The sequence below is a fragment of the Nomascus leucogenys genome, chromosome 22a (assembly GCF_006542625.1).
Source record: "Nomascus leucogenys isolate Asia chromosome 22a, Asia_NLE_v1, whole genome shotgun sequence".
Lineage (NCBI taxonomy): Eukaryota > Metazoa > Chordata > Mammalia > Primates > Hylobatidae > Nomascus > Nomascus leucogenys.
The window spans coordinates 55,083,412-55,101,798 of record NC_044402.1 but is presented as its reverse complement, the minus strand read 5'-3'; the positions used below and the strand labels follow the sequence as shown (position 1 = coordinate 55,101,798).

The following is an 18,387-nucleotide window of genomic DNA, read 5'->3' as shown; positions in this document are numbered from 1 at the left end:
GGGCTCAGTGAGGGGGACAGACCTGCCCTGGGGAGCCATCTTGTGAGTGGCATTGCAGACAAGGTATAGCGGATGGTGGCGTGGCCTGGCAGTCAGTGCCATGGCTCCAGAAAAGGCCTAACTATGAGGCTGGAGAAGGCAGAGCCTGGAGGCCTCTTGGAGGAAACTGGGAGTGCTGGGAGGACAGGAATGCTGCACTTTTAAGTCAGAAGTTCTCAGTGAGAAATTGTGTGCTAGTCTGTTTGCATTGCTATAAAGGAATACCTGAGGCTGGGTAATTCATAAAGAAAAGAAGCTTATTTGGCTCACGTTTCTGCAGATTGTGCAAGAAGCATGGCACCCGCATCTGCTTCTGGTGAGGGCTTCAGGAGGCTTCCCGTCATGGTGGGAGGGAGACAGGGGAAAGAGCAGGAGGAGGAGCCAGGCTCTTTTTAACAATCAAATCTTGTAACTAATAGAGTGAGAACTCACTCATTACCATGAGGAGGGCGTCCAGCCACTCATGAGGAATCCGCCCCCATGACTCAAACACATCCCACCAGGCCCCACCTTCAACACTGGGGATCACATTTTGACATGAGATTTGGAGGGGACAAACATCTGAACTATTTCAGGGTGATCCTGGAGCGAACACCTGAAGACTGTGAGAGAGAGAGTCATGTGGAGACCTAGGAAAGGGCATGCCAGGCACAGCGCTCAGCAAGTGCAAAGGCCCTGGGGTGGGCTCATGCCTGGCAAGCCTGGGGAGCAACGAGGAGGCCAGTGTGGCTGAAGCAGAGAGAGCAACAGGCAGGAGACAGGGTCGTGGGGGAGTGATGGGCAGATGGTGCAGATCATGTGAGCCTTGTGGGCAGTTCGTAAGGATTTAGTTTTTTATGCACAAGGGGACAAGCCATTGCAGGCTTTTAAAGAGGATTGACGTTACCTGATTTATGTCCTAATGAGATCACTGGGCTGCTACCTGCTCACTCCTCTCTGGGAGCGAGGGCAGAGTGGGAGACCAGTTAGGAGGATGGTGCTATAATCCAGGTGGGAATGATGGGCCTGGGGCGGGTGGTGGTCATGGAGGTGGTGAGAAGGGGTCAGATTCTTTGTAAACTTTGCGGTGTGGCTGTGGTGTTTATGGAAGGATTTAAGGTGAGAGAAAGATGACAGAAAGTCAAGGATGGCTTCAGCATTCTCTGCTGGAACAAGGAGATGGATGAAATTGCCACGCACTATGATGGGGTGGGCGGGAGGAGGAGCAGGCTGAGAAGGAAGGCAGGGCTTTTGTGGAGGCCATGTGGAGAGTGGGATGCCTGCTGGGACCCACGTGGCCTTGTAGAATAGGTGCTGGAGTCAGGGAGAGGCTAGAGTGGCCATGTGACTGGGGAGGTGGCAGAGTACAGATGGGGCTGGCTGGGAGCACCAAGGAGTGTGTGTGGCTAGAGAAGAGGTCCCAGTGAGCCCTGGATGCTGGAGTGTTGGGGGCAGAGAGGGGGGCCAGCACGGAAGCTGAGGAGGGGCAGCCCGGGAGGCAGCAGGGCCCAGAGCGTGGTGTCCGGCGGCGATAAAGAGAGCACTGGAGGAGGGAGTGACCGTCTCCATCACATGCTGTCCAGGGGCCAAGTGAGACAGGGGCTGGACCAGGCAATTGGACTTAGCCACCTGGGGGGCGATTGTGACCTCCGCAAGAGCAGTCTCCTTAGAGAGGTGGGCGCAAAAGCCAGACTGGAGTTGGTCAGGAGACAGAGGAGAGAAACTGATGACAGTGAGCAGAGGCACCTCTTTCGAGGAGCTACATTGTAAGCAGGAACAGAGAAAGGGGATGCTAGCTGGGGAGGGGCGGGTCAAGAGAGGGGATTTGTTTGTTTGCTTAAATCGGAGAAATGACCTCATATTTCTACCTTAAAGAGAAAGACCTAGTGTGTTAGTTGTTCTCACGCTGCTATAAAGAACTACCTTAGACTGGGTAATTTATGAAGACAAGAGGTTTAATGGACTCACAGTTCTGCAGGCTGTACAGGAAGCGTGACTGGGAGGCCTCAGGAAACTTACAATCATGGCGGAAGGCGAAGAGGAAGCAAGCACGGCTTACCATGGTGGAACAGGAGAGAGGGGTGAGAGGGGAAGTGCCACACTTTTAAACCATCAGATCTCTTGAGAACTCACTATCATGAAAACAGCATGGGGGAAATCCGCCCCCATGATCCAGTCACCTCCCACCAAGTCCCTCCCCTCACATGTGGGGATTATAATCTGAGGTGAGATTTGGGGTGGGGACACAGACCCAAACTTTGTCACCTAGTAAGGGGGAAAGCTAGATGCTGCTTGAAGGGAGGCTGCTGAATAATGGGGGAGAGGGATGTCTGTGTTGGGAGTTGTTAGCAGGGGCAGCTCATCCACATTTGCCTGAGAGTCAGTCCCCAGGGTTCCCTCACCCCCAGCCCCAGCCCCTCCTATGTGGGAGAGCTGAGCCCCAGCTTCTCAGCTGAGGTGTGTTGGCCTCAGAACCAGGGAGGAGTCGAGAGCTGGTCCTTCTTGGGCACTGGGCTGTGCAGGCGCCAGATGTGACTCTCCTTGCCTAGTCCCAGGTGCCAGCTTTACTTCACAGACGAGGGGCCTGGAGCTCAGAGATGCTAAGTGACTTGCCAGGCCCAGCAAGGGGCTGAGTGGGGGTTTCCAGCTGGCCCCACCAGACCCTGGGGCTCGAATCCTGTTTCTCAAAGTGAGGTCTGTGGACATCTGAGGACACGTTCTTGAGGCCAGATTCGCAGGGACCCAGGAGTGCCATGACGATTCTTAAAGTCTGCATTCTCATGTTGATGGCCATCCTGAAGTGAGCTCTCCCAGACTCAGAGACACGGCTTCTCTGCTGCTGTGGTCATTTGCAGCTGGGCTTCACTGTCATAGCCAAGCTCTCAGCTTCTCTCCTCAGTGTTTTCTTGCTGGGGTCATATTCTTGAGGGTCTGCAAGAATTGTTTCCTTCAAAAGGAGCCTGTGGCTGGCTCAAGGTTGAAGAGCCCCGGGCGATGCTACCACAGAGCTCTTGGAGCTTGTAAAAGACCACTTGAGAGGGAGTCAAGAGGCGACTCCCACTGGGTAAGCTGCTTCACCTCCTCGGGCCTCGGTTTCCTTATCACTGAGATGGGGATCCCTTTTGATCCAACCACTAAGCCCTCAAAACACCTGGGTGCATCATTCACTGGGACTGGAAGGAGTTGGTGTTGGGCCAAGGCTGAGTTGTGGGGGACAGAGCTAGGGATGGAGGAGACCCAGCCAAGTGGGTTAGAAATTCCCAGACTGGAAAGCGGGCGACTTGATGAGGATGAAAATTTGAGAGGAGGGGACCGGCAGAATCGCGGTATAGGGCTGAAGAGCAAGCGTGTGACTCTGGGCCAGGGAGATCCTGGCTGCTGACTTCTGGGAATTTGGGGGCTTGTGGGATGGTGAGCCTGGACTCAGGAACAGGACTTGAGGGACAGAAGGAACTGAATGTCTGAGGCAGCACAGAGTGGCAGCTGTCTCCACCCCATCCATATGTTGAGCTAGGCTGAGCTGACCTGGGTCTGCCTATGCGGTGGGCATCCCTCGCCCATTGCATGTTGGTGGGGAAGGAGTGGGGAGAATCAGCACTAGAGCCAGCGCCAGCCAGGCTGCAGACAGGGAGGCCTCCAGGGGTGGGGCGTCATCCAGCGGGGGCGTGTCAGGGAGAAAAGGAGAGCTGAGGCTCAGAGAGGACTTCCGTGCACAAGACATGGTGTTGCATCTCCCTCAGTCCTCCCAGCGGCCCCTCGAAGTAAGTCTTACTATCTGGAATTCACACTTGGGAGACTGAGGCGCTAGGACACTCCTATACTTGGCCTAGAGTGTATAGCTGGGCCATGGCCCAGCCGAGAGTCAGAGCCATGTGTGTTTGTTTGGTCCGTGACACCAGACAGCCCTCTCTGGAGGGATTCTGGGACCTCCTTGTTTTACTCCCTACTCCCTGGAAGTTTGCTTAAGAGACGAAAATGGGTATAGGTGTATATTTGTGGCTCATGCCCACCCAGAGCCATCATGTGCCTGGCACCTCACCTTCCCATAGCTCTGGGAGACAGGCTGTGTAAATGTGGGTTTATATCTGTGTAGGTGTGTGGTGTAGACATGGATCGTGCTTGACTGCACATGTGAATGACATGTTTAGCAGATGCTATTGGTGCCCCAGCCATACCCCTCAGCACTCACCGTCCCTGTGTGCACCAATGGGGCTCATGCCTCTGGGAGCAGCCCTCAGCCCAGGACCGGCGGAGCTGCAGCATTTATCCCCGTGGATGGGACAACGCCGAGGTGTAGTTTGCAGGGTCTTCTGGAGGTCCCCAGCAGGACGAAGCCCCACACGCTGGCATTAGTTGACTTTCCTCCCCCACCTTACCTCCCTGTCCCCTCCTTATGCTTCCTGGCGTCACCCCCCAATAAAACCCTTGCTCTCAAGTCCTCCTCAGCATCTGCTTGGGGACTTCTCAGCCTAAGCCAGTGGGTGAATCTGAATGCCCGTGTGTTTATATTAGTGTCGTGTTAAATGTGTAGCTGTAGCTATATTGGAAGCATTTATATGTACACCTGTGTTAGAGCATGCACGTGTGTGTAGACATGTGTAAATGCATGAAGGTTTGTGTATTTGCTACTCTGTGCATGCAGATGTGAATACCTGTGAGTGTGTGTGTGGTGGATTTTGTCTACCCTGGCGTGAGGGAGCTGCTTCAGCAGTGTGTATGCATGCACGTGTGTACCAGTGCTAGAACTGGAGGATTGTGGCTGGGCAGGTGAGTTGTGGAGAAGCAAGGGGGGAGATGAGAAGGACTCTGATTATTTCAACCTTGAAAACTCATTTCAATTACAATTTACAACCTGCAGACAAAGGCTGCAGTCGTCGTAGTAACCACGCTTCGGGGTTTTGATGGAGAAAATCCTCCCTGGATGGTTCCCCAGCTGACTGTCACCTGTGGCAGAGCCAAATGCATCTCTGCCTCATTGTGCCCCGGGACACAATTAGGACATCTTCAAACTGTTGCTGCTGTCACTGCTGCCATGTGTCTGGAATTCGTCTCCTCCAACAGCTCTCAGAAATGCATGTCTTGCTTTCTCCCAGAACTGCGGTGCCCCTGCCTGGTCCTGGGGTTCCTGCCCACTCACGAGAGGGGATTTTCCCACCCCTTTCTCTCCACTGCCACCTTCCTCTTCTAGACCTGCAGACAGGGAGTCCTTAATCCCTGGTTAGGCCTGGCCAGACAATGGGGGCAGGGCCTGGGTCCCAGGACAGGGGGAAGGAGGCAGGTCAGCGGCTAAATGGAGGAGGGGCAGTTCAGGGTACTGAAGACTCTTGGACGACCAAAGAGATCTTGGTTCAAGTCCCAGCTCCACCACTTCCCAGCTAGCTCCATCTACAGGTATGTGTCAAACACTTACTTGGTGCCAGGATTCCTGTGAGGCTCTGGGATGCCACCCACCCAACTGCAAACCTTGCTACCTCCCCTGTGAGGGGGCCAGTGAAGCCTGTCTCCTAGAGCTGTGGAAAGGCGATGTGCCAGGCACACGATGGCTCTGGGTAAGCATGAGCCACAGCTGCAGAGTCACTTGCTGAGGAGCCGGGTTGAGTGAGCCCAAAGCTGCTGCCGTCACAGGCACCGTTGTAGCTGCTCATTTAGGCCAGAGCGTCCTGTCTTGTTTAGTGAGGGTTTGTGGTTCCTGCAGTATCCCTACCCCTCCCCTACATGCCCTGCTACCCCTCCAGGGGAGTCACCTAGGTCCTGTCGTTGTTTCCTGTAGGGCACAAGGGGAGGGCCTGAGGCATCTGAGGTCAGAGTTGAGGAGTATGTGTGGTGTGGTGGGTGTGTGTGTGTTTCAGTGTGTGTGTGTGTGTGTATCTGGTGTGTGTGTGTGTTTATTTCAGTGTATGTCTGTGTGTGTGTGTGTGTCTGTGTGTATATGCGTATGTATGTATGTCTCTCTGTGTGTGTGTCTGTGTGTATATGCGTATGTATGTATGTCTCTCTGTGTGTGTGTCTGTGTGTATATGCGTATGTATGTATGTCTCTCTGTGTGTGTGTGTGTATGGTTGTATTATGTCTCTTGTGTGTGTTGTGTGTATATGCGTATGTATGTATGTCTCTCTGTGTGTGTGTCTGTGTGTATATGCGTATGTATGTATGTCTCTCTGTGTGTGTGTATGTGTGTATATGCGTATGTATGTATGTCTCTGTGTGTGTGTGTGTGTGTATGTGTGTGGTGGACATCCTCATGGCCTGGTCACTTCACTGCACCCCAGTCTTCCCATGTTACTGGGGCTAGACTTGAGACAAAGTCCAGAAGGCCACAGGGAGCTGAGAAGTTGCTAGAAGTCCACGCTGCTGTGACAGCACTGGGATGGATGCTCTGTAGGGGCAGCACCCGAGGCCTAGCACTCCGGAGCCCTTCCCCCAGAGCTGCCCTGGGTGGAGGCAGGTTACCCTGGCCAGGGGGCTTCTGTGGGATATCCACGCTAGCATCCATACCCATGGCTTCGTGACCCCAGAGACAGCACTTGGCCCTGAGCCCAAGTGGCCCAGGAGTGGTTGCTTCCGCGGGACCTCTGAGGAGAGGCTGAGGCCAGCCTCGTGGGGGAGGTATGTTTCCCCAGAGATCCAGCTAGCCTCCTATGGCTGGGCGCGTCCTTGGTCTTGAGAGAGAGCTGCCTTCTCTCTGCAGCAGCCGCAGCCTCCCACTCCATCCCTGGTTAATAATTTAGTCTCTCATCCATATGAGATGAGGGTGTGATGGGAGCTGTGGGGGAGTCAAGTAGTGTTTTATGCTTCTTCAGGCTGGAGAGGGCAGGGCCTAGGGGCCTGCAGGGAGCAAGTGTGGGTCCAGGGAGGGCCTTTGCAGGCGACACTGTTCCAGCCTTCTCTGTGTCCTTTGGGGATGGGATCGTCCATTCCATTTCTCCCTAGGCCCTCGTGACCTTGTGATCAGAGGCCTCGGACAAGGCAGGATGGTGAAGCTGTCTTTCATGTTCATCCTGTCTGTTTGTGCCTTGGCCTAGAAAAAGTGTTGCTGGTTAGCAAAGCTAGCAGACACGACCCAAGTCAAGTGCAGCCTGGGATGGAGCAGGGATGGGGTCTGGAAGCTGGGAGTGCCCATCCTGTCGCCCCTGGTTGTGTGACCTGGGCTTCCCCACCAACCTCAGTTTTCTTGTCTTTAAAATGGCAGTGGGGGCAGATGACCCCTGTGGTCCTGGTGTCCCAGGCATTGTGGTTCTATGGTTTCTATTGTCCACTCAGCAATATGTGAGTACCTACCCTGAGCAAGGCTGAAAATGGGATGTGGTTCTGGCTGGCAGGGTTAATGAGTGACCAGGCCAGCTATCCCCCATCCCCACATCCTTGTGTGGGTGTGGCCACTGGTGTGGCCGGGATTAGAGGGTATGAAGGGATTAGAGGGTGCAGCAGACCTCAAGGAGAGGCAGTGAGATCCCCTGCACCCTGGGTCTGCCTTCAGGGTGTCCAAGGCAGGGGGCTGGACACAGTGACCTCTGGAGTCCCCGGGGAATCACTGCCTCACGTGGACAGAGCTTAACCCTGGCCTATAGGGGCAGGATGCAGGTGCAGCCGTGCACCCTGCTGCCCTCTGGGGAATTTCTTCTGTGCAGTGTGGCACGTGCCCTCTAGCTGAGAGGCAAGGGCTAGGAGTAGAGCGATAGGAGGAGTAATTTCCTCATCCTGGCCTCGAGGAAGGAGGCCATGCTGTATGCAAGAGCTGTGGTCTTGGGAGGGGAAGCCAGGCTTCCCTATCTCTGCCCATCCTCCCCCTTCCTTCTCCCAGCCATCCTCCTGCCCCCATGTCCTCACTTCAGATCCCTGGTCCCCTCCCCATGTTCCTGCCCACCTGCATCCCTGTGTGGCAGAGTGTGGTGCTCAGGGTTGGAGTTGGAGTACCTGGGTTCACATCAGCTCTTCATGGTCCTGGAATGTTACTGAGCTGTCCTGTGCTCAGGGCTTCAGTTTCTTTTTGAGATGGAGTCTCACTCTGTCACTCAGGCTGGAGTGCAATGGTGCAATCTCAGCTCACTGCAACCTCTGCCTCCCGGGTTCATGTGATCCTCGTGCCTCAGCCCCCTGAGTAGCAGGGATTACAGCTACCTCCCATCAGGCCTTTCCTGATGTTCCCAGCTAATTTTGGTATTTTGAGTAGAGATGGGGTTTCACCGTGTTGGCCGGGCTGGTCTTGAACTCCTGACCTCAAGTGATCCACCCGCCTCAGTCTCCCAAAGTGCTGGGATTACAGGCGTGAGCCACCATGCCCAGCTAGTTTCTTTGTCTCTACAATGGAGGTGATTACACCAGAGCATTGTTGTGTGAAATCAATGAGTGAATATACATCAAGAGTTCCGTACAATGCCTGACCCTTAGCAGGTACTGGTGGAAGTTACTTACTTACTGTTATTGTTGTTATTCAATATGTTATCTAATATTATGATTACCCAGGGCCCAGGCAAAGAACCACCTCCCCCTCCACAAAGTTGTCCCACCTGCTCCAGCCCAGGGACCTCCATAGCCCTCTTGGAAGCCCCTGTTCTGCCCACTTAGCACATAGGGTACCGTGGACGAGCCACCTGCTAGCTGCCAAGTGTTTTTGCTACCTAATCTCATGGAAGCCTCACGGCAGCTCTGTGAGGTGGGATCATGATCCCCTTTTCGCTGACGTGGACAACGAAGGAGGCTGCACAGGGCCCCAGAGCAGAGGTCAGTGGACGCAGAGGGGAGGGAAGGAAGATGGGAGGTCAGACCCCGGTCACGGTGCCTTGGGGAGCCATTGCGGTTAGCAGTGAGAAGCCCATGGGGATGGGTTTCTCGGTTTGCAAAGTTCACTTATCCTTGCCACTGGGGGACAAGAGGGTTGTCCCTGAGGTAGAAGAGGGATGGATGGGGGCGATGGTGACTTCTGGTATTTAGGGTGACTAGAAACCATTGAGGGCAGTCTTTCAGCCTCTCTGGGCCTCAGTTTCCCTACCCATACCCTAGGGTGAGGGCAACATCCTCTGGCTGGAGCAACTGCCCATGGGTGAGTGGCTTTAAGGGCACTCCCCTCATTGATGGGCATAGCCCCTGTCCTGGCTGTTTCCTAGACTTCGAGAGGGGCAGCTGTTCCCAAGATTATCCCAGGCCAGGCTTGGGGGAAGGCAACAAGGGCCACAGCCACAGGGAGACCTCTGGGACACTGCCTTCCAGGGTGAAAGGTGACAAGGGAGTCTGCCCTGGATATTCTGGGACCTTGGGTGGCACAGGCATCAGTGGTACGGTGTCCAGGCCGGTGGACTCTCCCATTACACCCATGGGCCTGTCTCCAGGCACCTGCACAGGGCCATCTCCTGGGTGATAGAGCACTGGGCTGGGAGTCAGGAGGCCTGGCCATGCACAGATGGGCTGTGCCACCTCTCCAGGTGTCAGAGGGTGGTCTGGCTCCCATGACACCACTGTAAGGACAGTGGGCCTCACGAGTGTCCCTGTTCCTGGTGTTTCATTGCAGACCGTGAGCGAATTGGGCAGGATTCAGCTTATGAGCAGGAGGGGAAGGTGCAGTTTGTGATCGATGCCGTGTATGCCATGGGCCACGCGCTGCACGCCATGCACCGTGACCTATGTCCCGGCCGCGTGGGGCTCTGCCCACGCATGGACCCTGTAGATGGCACCCAGCTGCTTAAGTACATCCGAAACGTCAACTTCTCAGGTGGGGGCGTGGTGCGGACTGTGCCTGACCCTGGGTATCCTGGGCCATGCCCGAGGGGAGGGACCCTTAGGCTCTGTGGGGTGGGAATGGGGGGCCTCTCCTGATGTTTCCAAGAGGTGAAATCTCCCAGGATGTTCCATGAAGGGGTGTGTCAGAGAGGTCTCTGCCCCAGGCTCATCATCCACCCTGCCTCTGGGTAAAGGCTCTGTAAAGACACCCGCCCACCCTTACAGGCATCGCAGGGAACCCTGTGACCTTCAATGAGAATGGAGATGCGCCTGGGCGCTATGACATCTACCAATACCAGCTGCGCAACGACTCCGCCGAGTACAAGGTCATTGGCTCCTGGACTGATCACCTGCACCTTAGAGTAAGTGGGAGGGCAGGGAGTGGGTGGAGAATGCAGTTCCAGCCCCTGGGAGGGGCGCCCAAGGGGAGGCTGCCGCTGATTAGCCCTGACCTCCAGGACTGCTGCTGCCAGGCTGGGGCTTCCTTCCCAGTGCCCCCTCCCAGACCTCAGCAGCTCTGAGGCCCCCACCCTGAAATGGAAGACAGGGCAGTCGGAGTTCTGCTGCCATTCTGGTCCCTGCCCCCTCCCTTAGCCTGGGGCCTTCTTGCCGGCTACCCACTGAGGAGGGGATGGGGGGACTCTGGATAGAAGAATTCACACCAGAGTGAAATGGCTCAAAGGCTTTTTGGGTGGGCAGGTGGGGGTTGATGGGGGGGCATGGGGGAATAAGGTGAGGGGGGGGGCATGGGGGAATAAGGTGAGGAGGGGGAGGGCTGCATTTGGACAGACGAGGAAGTCTTGAGGCAAAGGACCCAGGTCGAACGGTGGGATTTGTGCCACTGACTGGTGGGTAGTGAGCCAGTTGCCAGTTCCCCAGCCCTGTCAAAGCACGATAGAAGGCAGCCATTTTTCTGGGTCCTCCTAGCCACGCTTTCCTAGCTCATGGAATGTCCCACGGATGTGGTGACTTTCCCTCTCTGGCCCTCAGTATCTCAGCTGTGAAACAGAGCAGTGTTTTTGGAGAGAAAGGACCTTTGGTTTATTCCTCAACAAAGTGCTTGTGGACTTGATCTCTGCCTTGCAAGGGGAAGGGGTGAGCCATAACTGGGGTGGGCCCACTGTGACCCCGTGGATAGACTGGAGAGACTTAGAGACAGGTCCTCATCTGGCTTCCACTCTCCTTGTCCCGGGATCCTGTGGGTGCTGCATCGAGGCCCCGCCGTCTCCTCTTGTCATACTCTCTTCCAGCGAGGAACCCCTCGTGCTCTGCTCTTCAAAGCACTCTTGGCCTGCAGTCTCATTTAGCCCAACCATCTTCTAAGTCAGAGGAAATCTCCCAGGAAACCCAGCCCTGGGGAGGCAGAAGGACTCTCCTAAAAGCCACACCGTGTGGCAGGAACAGCCTGTTCCTAAATGAGGCTCCTTGGATTGCTGAGTGGAGAGAGATGGGCACAACGGCGTGTGAGGAGCACTTGGCAAAGTGGGACAACACCAAGTCGATGTGCCCGTTTTGTTTTGGTGCAGTGGGCAGAGCACGGGGGCCGGGGACTGGAACTCACTAGTGGCAGCAGCTAGCACTTACTGAGTACCTGCTGTGTCCGAGCTGCTACTCTAAGCATGTCCCCTTGCTGTGAGGATGACAGCTCTGTGAGGCAGGCAGTGATCTCCATTTTCTAGATGTCCTAACTGAAGGTGGCAGGGACTGGGCATGTGTGGGTGGCAGTGGGCCCTTCCCCTGAAAGTCCCCTCCCCAGGAATACAAGGCCCCTCCACCGGCCAGACCGTCTTCATGGCCCATTCTGATGTGGCTCACAATGCCCTCTTAGTCCTCCTCACCTGTAAGGCCCGGACAGAGCTGGGGTGGTGGGAGGAGGTGAGATGGGGCTGGACTTTAACCATCAACCTTCCCCACTTTCTCTGTGAGTGGCTCAGTTTGGGCTGTGCTGTGAGGGCCACAGAGCAGGCAAGGTACCTGTAACCACCTACCTGGCCACTGTCCTCCTCCAGGGTCTGAGAGTGTGGCGGCATTGCATCACTGGTACCCTGGACCTTCTTGCCTGTGCAGTTATTCTTTCATAGATTCCACAGAGACCTACTGGGCCTCTACTATGTGCCAGCCTGTGCTGAGGGCTGAAGACACAGCAGGGAAGTTAACACAATGCCCCTGCCCTCATGGAGCTGATGTTCTAGTGAAATATTAGAAAGTATATCCATTATGACTTCTAAACGGAGGTCACTCCAAGTAACAAAGGGCAAAGTGGCTTCCTATCTGCTTTCATTGGATCAGATGAGAAAACAAAGGCTGAGAGGAGAAGCCATTTGCTCAAGGACACACAGCCAGGTAGCAACAGAACTGTGATCCCAGGACTTGACCTCAGTCACTGCTGTTTCCATCAGAACCACAGAGTTTTCCGGGACACTCACCATCACCCCGTGTCCTCTGGGGAAGGGTCTTTCCCCTGCAGTTGCACAGCTGCAGTCCACAGGGACCGTCCTGCTTCCACACTCCTGCAGGACAGGTTGCACTTGTCCTTGCTCTGTGCCTTTTGGCTTCTGAGTTAATCCACATCCTGCCATGCCCAGAGCCACAGGACAACCTTGTCCCTTGAGGTTTTCTTCCTACCTTGCCACGAGGCATCCCTACCCACCCCACCTTACCCCTTTCCTTTATTCTTTTTTTTTTTTTTTTTTTTTTTTTTTTTTTTTTTGAGACAGAATCTTGCTCTGTCACCAGGCTGGAGTGCAGTGGCATGATCTTGGCTCACTGAAACCTCCACCTCCCGGGTTCAAGCGATTCTCTTGCTTCAGCCTCCTGAGTAGCTGGGATTACAGGTACACGCCACCACACCCAGCTAATTTTTGTATTTTCAGTAGAGACGGGGTTTCACCATGTTGGCCAGGCTGGTCTCAATCTCTTGACCTCATGATCCTCCTGCCTTGCCCTCCCAAAGTGCTGGGATTACAGGCCTGAGCTACCATGCCTGGCCCCTTTTCCTTTATTCTAAAGCCCTCCCCACACCCCCCAACCAGCTGGTTACACTTTATCAGGAGGTAGCACCCAGTGCAAATGCACCAGTTTAGCCAGGCTTGCTGTGCTCTGAGAGTGAGCTCTTCCTAAGAGACATTTTATTTAGAACAGTCGCTTTGAATACAGCTCCCAGGTGTAGTCAAGTCCCTTAGCCAGATGCCTGAGACTCTTTTGGGACTCTCACTTTCCAGAATATTGTAACATATTCAGTAGGGTGTGATAACACTCGTGTGGCTCTATTGCTCATAGCCATTATGTCTTCAGGGACATGTAACTGTGGGTAGCACTAATTTAGAGCAAGATGTAAAGAAATGCTAACCCCTGAGCACACATTAAGCATCCTCTGATTAAACCTTTGTTCGTTGCTCTCTGCTGAATCCAACTCCCTGCTGTTTGGCAGAGGTGCCTTGGGCTGGGCCGTAGGGCAGCACATCTTCCACTCCAATGTGCACAGGAATCATCTGGGGGTCTTCTTGAAACTCAGATTCTGAGTTAGTAGGTCTGGGATGGAGCTGGAATTTGCCTTTCCAACAAGCTCCTGGGTAAGGCTGCTGCTGCCGCCCTGGGGACCACTGTGAATAGCAAGGCCTTAGGGGCTAAGAGTCAGGACTCCTGAGTTCTCTTTGCTGTGCCACTGTTGTTTCCTGTGACTCTAGGTTGCCACTACTGCTTTCTGGGCTCAGTTTCTTCATATGAGTCTTGAGAGTTTCGGGTTCAATCAGGATTCCCTGTAGGTCAATTATGTCTGAGTTATGCTGGAGACCTTGTTTAACTCCGGCTGTTAGATTCAGTATGTCCCTGTGGGGTCCGGGCAGCTGGACTTTTGGCCAACTAGCTGGTGATTTGAGTGTGGGGCTACAAGGTGCCACCACCCAGTGGGATGGTCCGGGGCACCCAGTGGCATATTCTGAGGCCTGCTCTACGGTGCTGTCATTGCCAGATAGAGCGGATGCACTGGCCGGGGAGCGGGCAGCAGCTGCCCCGCTCCATCTGCAGCCTGCCCTGCCAGCCGGGTGAGCGGAAGAAGACAGTGAAGGGCATGCCTTGCTGCTGGCACTGCGAGCCTTGCACAGGGTACCAGTACCAGGTGGACCGCTACACCTGCAAGACATGTCCCTACGACATGCGGCCAACGGAGAACCGCACGGGCTGCCGGCCCATCCCCATCATCAAGCTGGAGTGGGACTCGCCCTGGGCCGTGCTGCCCCTCTTCCTGGCCGTGGTGGGCATCGCTGCCACGTTGTTCGTGGTGATCACCTTTGTGCGCTACAACGACACGCCCATCGTCAAGGCCTCGGGCCGTGAACTGAGCTATGTGCTGCTGGCAGGCATCTTCCTGTGCTACGCCACCACCTTCCTCATGATCGCTGAGCCCGACCTTGGCACCTGCTCGCTGCGCCGAATCTTCCTGGGACTAGGGATGAGCATCAGCTACGCGGCCCTGCTCACGAAGACCAACCGCATCTACCGCATCTTTGAGCAGGGCAAGCGCTCGGTCAGTGCCCCACGCTTCATCAGCCCCGCCTCGCAGCTGGCCATCACCTTCAGCCTCATCTCGCTGCAGCTGCTGGGCATCTGTGTGTGGTTTGTGGTGGACCCCTCCCACTCGGTGGTGGACTTCCAGGACCAGCGGACGCTCGACCCCCGCTTCGCCAGGGGTGTGCTCAAGTGTGACATCTCGGACCTGTCGCTCATCTGCCTGCTGGGCTACAGCATGCTACTCATGGTCACGTGCACCGTGTATGCCATCAAGACACGCGGCGTGCCCGAGACCTTCAACGAGGCCAAGCCCATTGGCTTCACCATGTACACTACCTGCATCGTCTGGCTGGCCTTCATCCCCATCTTCTTTGGCACCTCGCAGTCGGCTGACAAGGTGAATGGTGGGGGCCGGGGGTGGACGGTGGGTAGGTGAGGGCAGTGAGCAGGGGGCAGCCTCCTGAGGTTGTCTGGTCTCCCCCATGCTCCAGAAATGCCTTTTTCATGCCTCATTCTGCCTTCTTTCATGCCTCATTTTGCCTTCTCTCCCAGCTGCAAGTTTTCTCTCTGGGTTCTGGGTTTTCTCTCCTCTTTCTCTGTTCTTGCCCCTCTCCCTCTTCTCTCTCCCCCTTTCTCTCTGTCTCATCTCTCCTTTTTTCTGTCCTCCTTTTGTCTCCTTCAGCCCCACTTTACTCCCTCTTTCCATCCTCCCCCGTTCTCCTCCCCCCTCCCCCTCTCCCTGTCTCTCCATCCCTGCTGCCCCTACCCCATCTCCTTCCCTTCTTTCCTCCCCCTCTTCTCTCACCCCTTCCCCTCCTCTCTCTGTAAGCCTGGGGTGCCGTACCCTCCTTCACTCTTCATTCTTTTCTATATTCCTTTCTCTTACCTCTCTCCCCACTCAACCCTGTCTTCCTTTTGGTTCACTCCTCTCTTCTCCCTCCTCCATCTACCCCTCACAAGATCCCCATGGGACCCTCCCTCTCTCCCCAGCCCCAAGCTGCCCTGGAAGCCCAAAGGCTAGGGGCTGGCAGAGGGCCTTTCCTTCCCTTGGCTGGAGTTGCAGAGTGGCTACCTCTGCCTCCTGTTGGCCTGGCCTGAGGACTTGGGCACACCCCAAGAGACCTGTATGCTCGGCCCACATCCCAGTCCTGGTGCTGGCTAGGTGACTTGGGGGTTTTATCTTGAAGGACTGGGAGTCACTGAAGGCAGGGTATCAAGGTGAACCAAGGACCCCAGGTCTGGGTCTGAGCTCCATGTAGAAGTGTGGGATCTGGGCAAGCCAGGTGGCCTCCCTAGCCTCAGTTTCTTCATCAGTAAATTGGGGCCATGTCCCTTTCCCTGCAGTCTTTCCAGGTATTGTCACAATTACATGACACAATGGGTACACAAACAGTTAATACACTGTAAGGAGTGTGGAGCTGAGGAAGCCAGAGGAGTGGGGAACGATATCAAAGAGGTGACAGGCCAGATGGTGGCAATGACATTGGCTTTTACCATGAGTGAGAAGAGAGGCCGCTGCAGGCTTCTGAGCAGGTGAGGGTGCTATCTGATGTAGGTTGAAAGGGACCCCCTGGCTGCCAAGAGCAGCTGTGAGAAGGTCACTGTCATGCTCTGCAGGAGAGGGTGTCCCCAGCAGATGCAGTGGGGAGTCGGGGAGTCTGGGCCTGTCTGGAGACTGGCTGGCCAGGTTTCCAATGGATGGCACATTGGGTGGGAGACCAGGAGAGAGTCAAGTCAAGGAGGACACCATGCTTTGAGGCCTGAGCAATCAGGAAGGAAGGAGTTTCCCATGCTAAGGAAGAGAAGACAATGAGAGGAGCCTGTGAGGGGGCAGGAGAAGGGGTCCTTTGGACATGCCAAGTTTGGGATGTTCGTTAGACGTCCAAATGTAGCTGCCAAGTCAGTGGTTGAATATAGGAGTCTGGAGTTCACAGGCAAGTTCTGGGCTGGAGACATATCTGAGGAGTCGTCAGCCTGAGCCTGGCATCTAAAGCTGTGAGCCCATGACTGGGTGTGGTGGCTCATGCCTGTAATCCCAGCACTTTGGGAGGCTGAGGTGGATGGATCACTTGAGGTCAGGAGTTCGAGACCAGCCTGACCAACATGGTGAAACCCCGTCTCTAGCAAAAATACAAAAAAGTAGCCAGGCATGGTGGCTTATGCTTGTAGTCCAAGCTATTCAGGAGGCTGAGGCAGGAGAAATGCTTGAACTTGGGAGATGGAGGTTGTAGTGAGCTGAGGTTGTGACACTGCACTCCAACCAGGGTGACAGAGTGAGAATCTATCTCATGAAAAAAAAAATAAAGAAGGAGGGAGAGAGAGAGAGGGAGAGAGAGAGAGAAAGAGAGAAAGAAAGAAAGAAAGAAAGAAAGAAAGAAAAAGAAAGGAAGAAAGGAAGGAAAGGAAAGAAAGAGAGAGAGAAAGAGCGAGCTGTGAGCACCAGTCTGAGCTCCCAGGGATGCCTAGTTTTCAGTGAGGCAGCCATGGGATGGGGTTCTTGTCATGTGGAGACAGTTTACCTAACGGCCGTTAGGCCCCATGGCAGCTGGTGAGGTCTCATCATCCCCTGCTTACAGATGAGGACACAGGGGCACAGAGAGGGGGAGTGACTTGCCTTGGTGGCACAGCTGGACTTGACCCCACTTTGTCTAACTTAGGAACACCCCCCAATCCCCAGCACACCCTTCCCCCCCCTGCAGCTCTGGGATACCTCATGCCCTGGGACTTCCTTGGTAGGTGCCCACCTCTTTTCCACCAGCTCCTCAAGGGTCATCTTCCAATGGGGGCCTGGTGGGGGTCCCTAAGAGGTAGACCTTGGGGCTGGCAGTGAGTGTCCTAAGATCTGAGATCTGAGACTGGGCCTGCTTCAGCAGGGGGATCCCACCTTGCATGCCTGAGCCAAGCAGCCCCGGTGCAGCCACGGCGCCCGGCCCGTGCTGTGAGCTGGGTCTCTGGCCTCCACCAGGCCTGCTGCGGGAGACCCTCCCTGCTGAGTGCAGGTGCAGGCAGAGGCCCTCATGCCTCCCAATGCTCATGGGCCCCATGGAGCCAGCGGGGAGGCCATCCCATACCCCAGGAGGCTGGCAGCTTGAGAAATTACCCTCAATGATACCAGGAGGCCCCTTCCCACACCTCCTCAGGGAGTAAAGGTACCTGGCTGGGAGGCCCACACGTGATGGTTAAGCCCCTCCCTCCACCTTGCCATATTTCTCCCTGGCTGCCTGCCAGCAGCCCACTCCCCAGTGGGGTCCCTGTCATCCCAGGATATCAGGCCCTCCGGTCTCCAGATGTTGCAACCCAGCCCCCCAGCTCAGCCTCCCTACCCTTTCAATCTCTCCAGGTGATCTACCAGCCTCTGATTCCTGCCTTTTTAGGAGGCTTCCCCAGCCAGCCCTGATTATGAAGGGAGTCCCTGAGATGATCAGTTCATAGGCCCAGAGATGGACAGGGACTTGTCCCAGGTCATACGACAGGATGGCCTCACACCAGTGTGCTCTCTCCCTGGTGGCCTAGGACATGGGACATACACCTCTCCCACTCTGGGCCTCTGAATGGGAGGGGGTGGAGGAGATGTGCTCTGAAGTTCCTGCGGTTCAGACTACCAGGCTTCTTAGAGACTTAGGCAACCTGGGGCTGTGTCTGGGCCATGTCATGCCAAGCTCAAGATGCCCCAGTGCAAGCTGCAGGTCTGGCTGCTAAGTGTGTGTGTTTGCATGTAGATCAAGCGGGGTGTGGCTGTTGTCAGGAGTTGTGGTGTGCCTACAGAGGTGTGTGTGTATAGACATGTGTGTGCCTTTTTGTGCATGTACATGCTCAGTGGTGCATGTGTGGTGTGTGTGTGCACAGGTGTGTGCCCATGTGCATGCAGATTAAGCGGGGATGGGTTGATGGGTGTGCTGAGGGGTATGTAGCTGCTGGTGTGTGTATGGATGTGTAGGTTGAGTGTATGTGCCCAGAAGTGTTTGTGCACACACGTGTGCAGATGTGTGAGTGTAAATATTAGTGAGTGTGTGCAGGTGGATGTGTGTAGATGTGTGAGTACATTTGTGTCTATGTATATGTGTGTACCCATGTGTGAAGAGGTGTGTGTGTGTGTGTGTGAGAGAGAGAGCCCAGCTGAGTCAGATGCAAATGTGCAGCTGTGAG

At 55.2% G+C, this 18,387-nt stretch overlaps 1 protein-coding gene across 12 annotated transcripts in view; it reads left to right on the top strand.

The window, feature by feature from the left end:
* Positions 1–18,387, top strand: part of GRM4 (glutamate metabotropic receptor 4) — a 127,821-nt gene that overhangs the window by 96,222 nt on the left and 13,212 nt on the right. For all 12 annotated transcript variants that reach the window (XR_004028034.1, XM_030804108.1, XM_030804110.1 and 9 more), the window contains 3 exons: positions 9,524–9,724; positions 9,958–10,094; positions 13,703–14,638. Coding sequence is in view for 11 of the 12 variants with exons in the window: in XM_030804108.1 (XP_030659968.1) it covers positions 9,524–9,724; positions 9,958–10,094; positions 13,703–14,638 (1,274 nt within the window). In the remaining variant the exon portion in view is untranslated. The remainder of the gene's footprint in view (positions 1–9,523; positions 9,725–9,957; positions 10,095–13,702; positions 14,639–18,387) is intronic.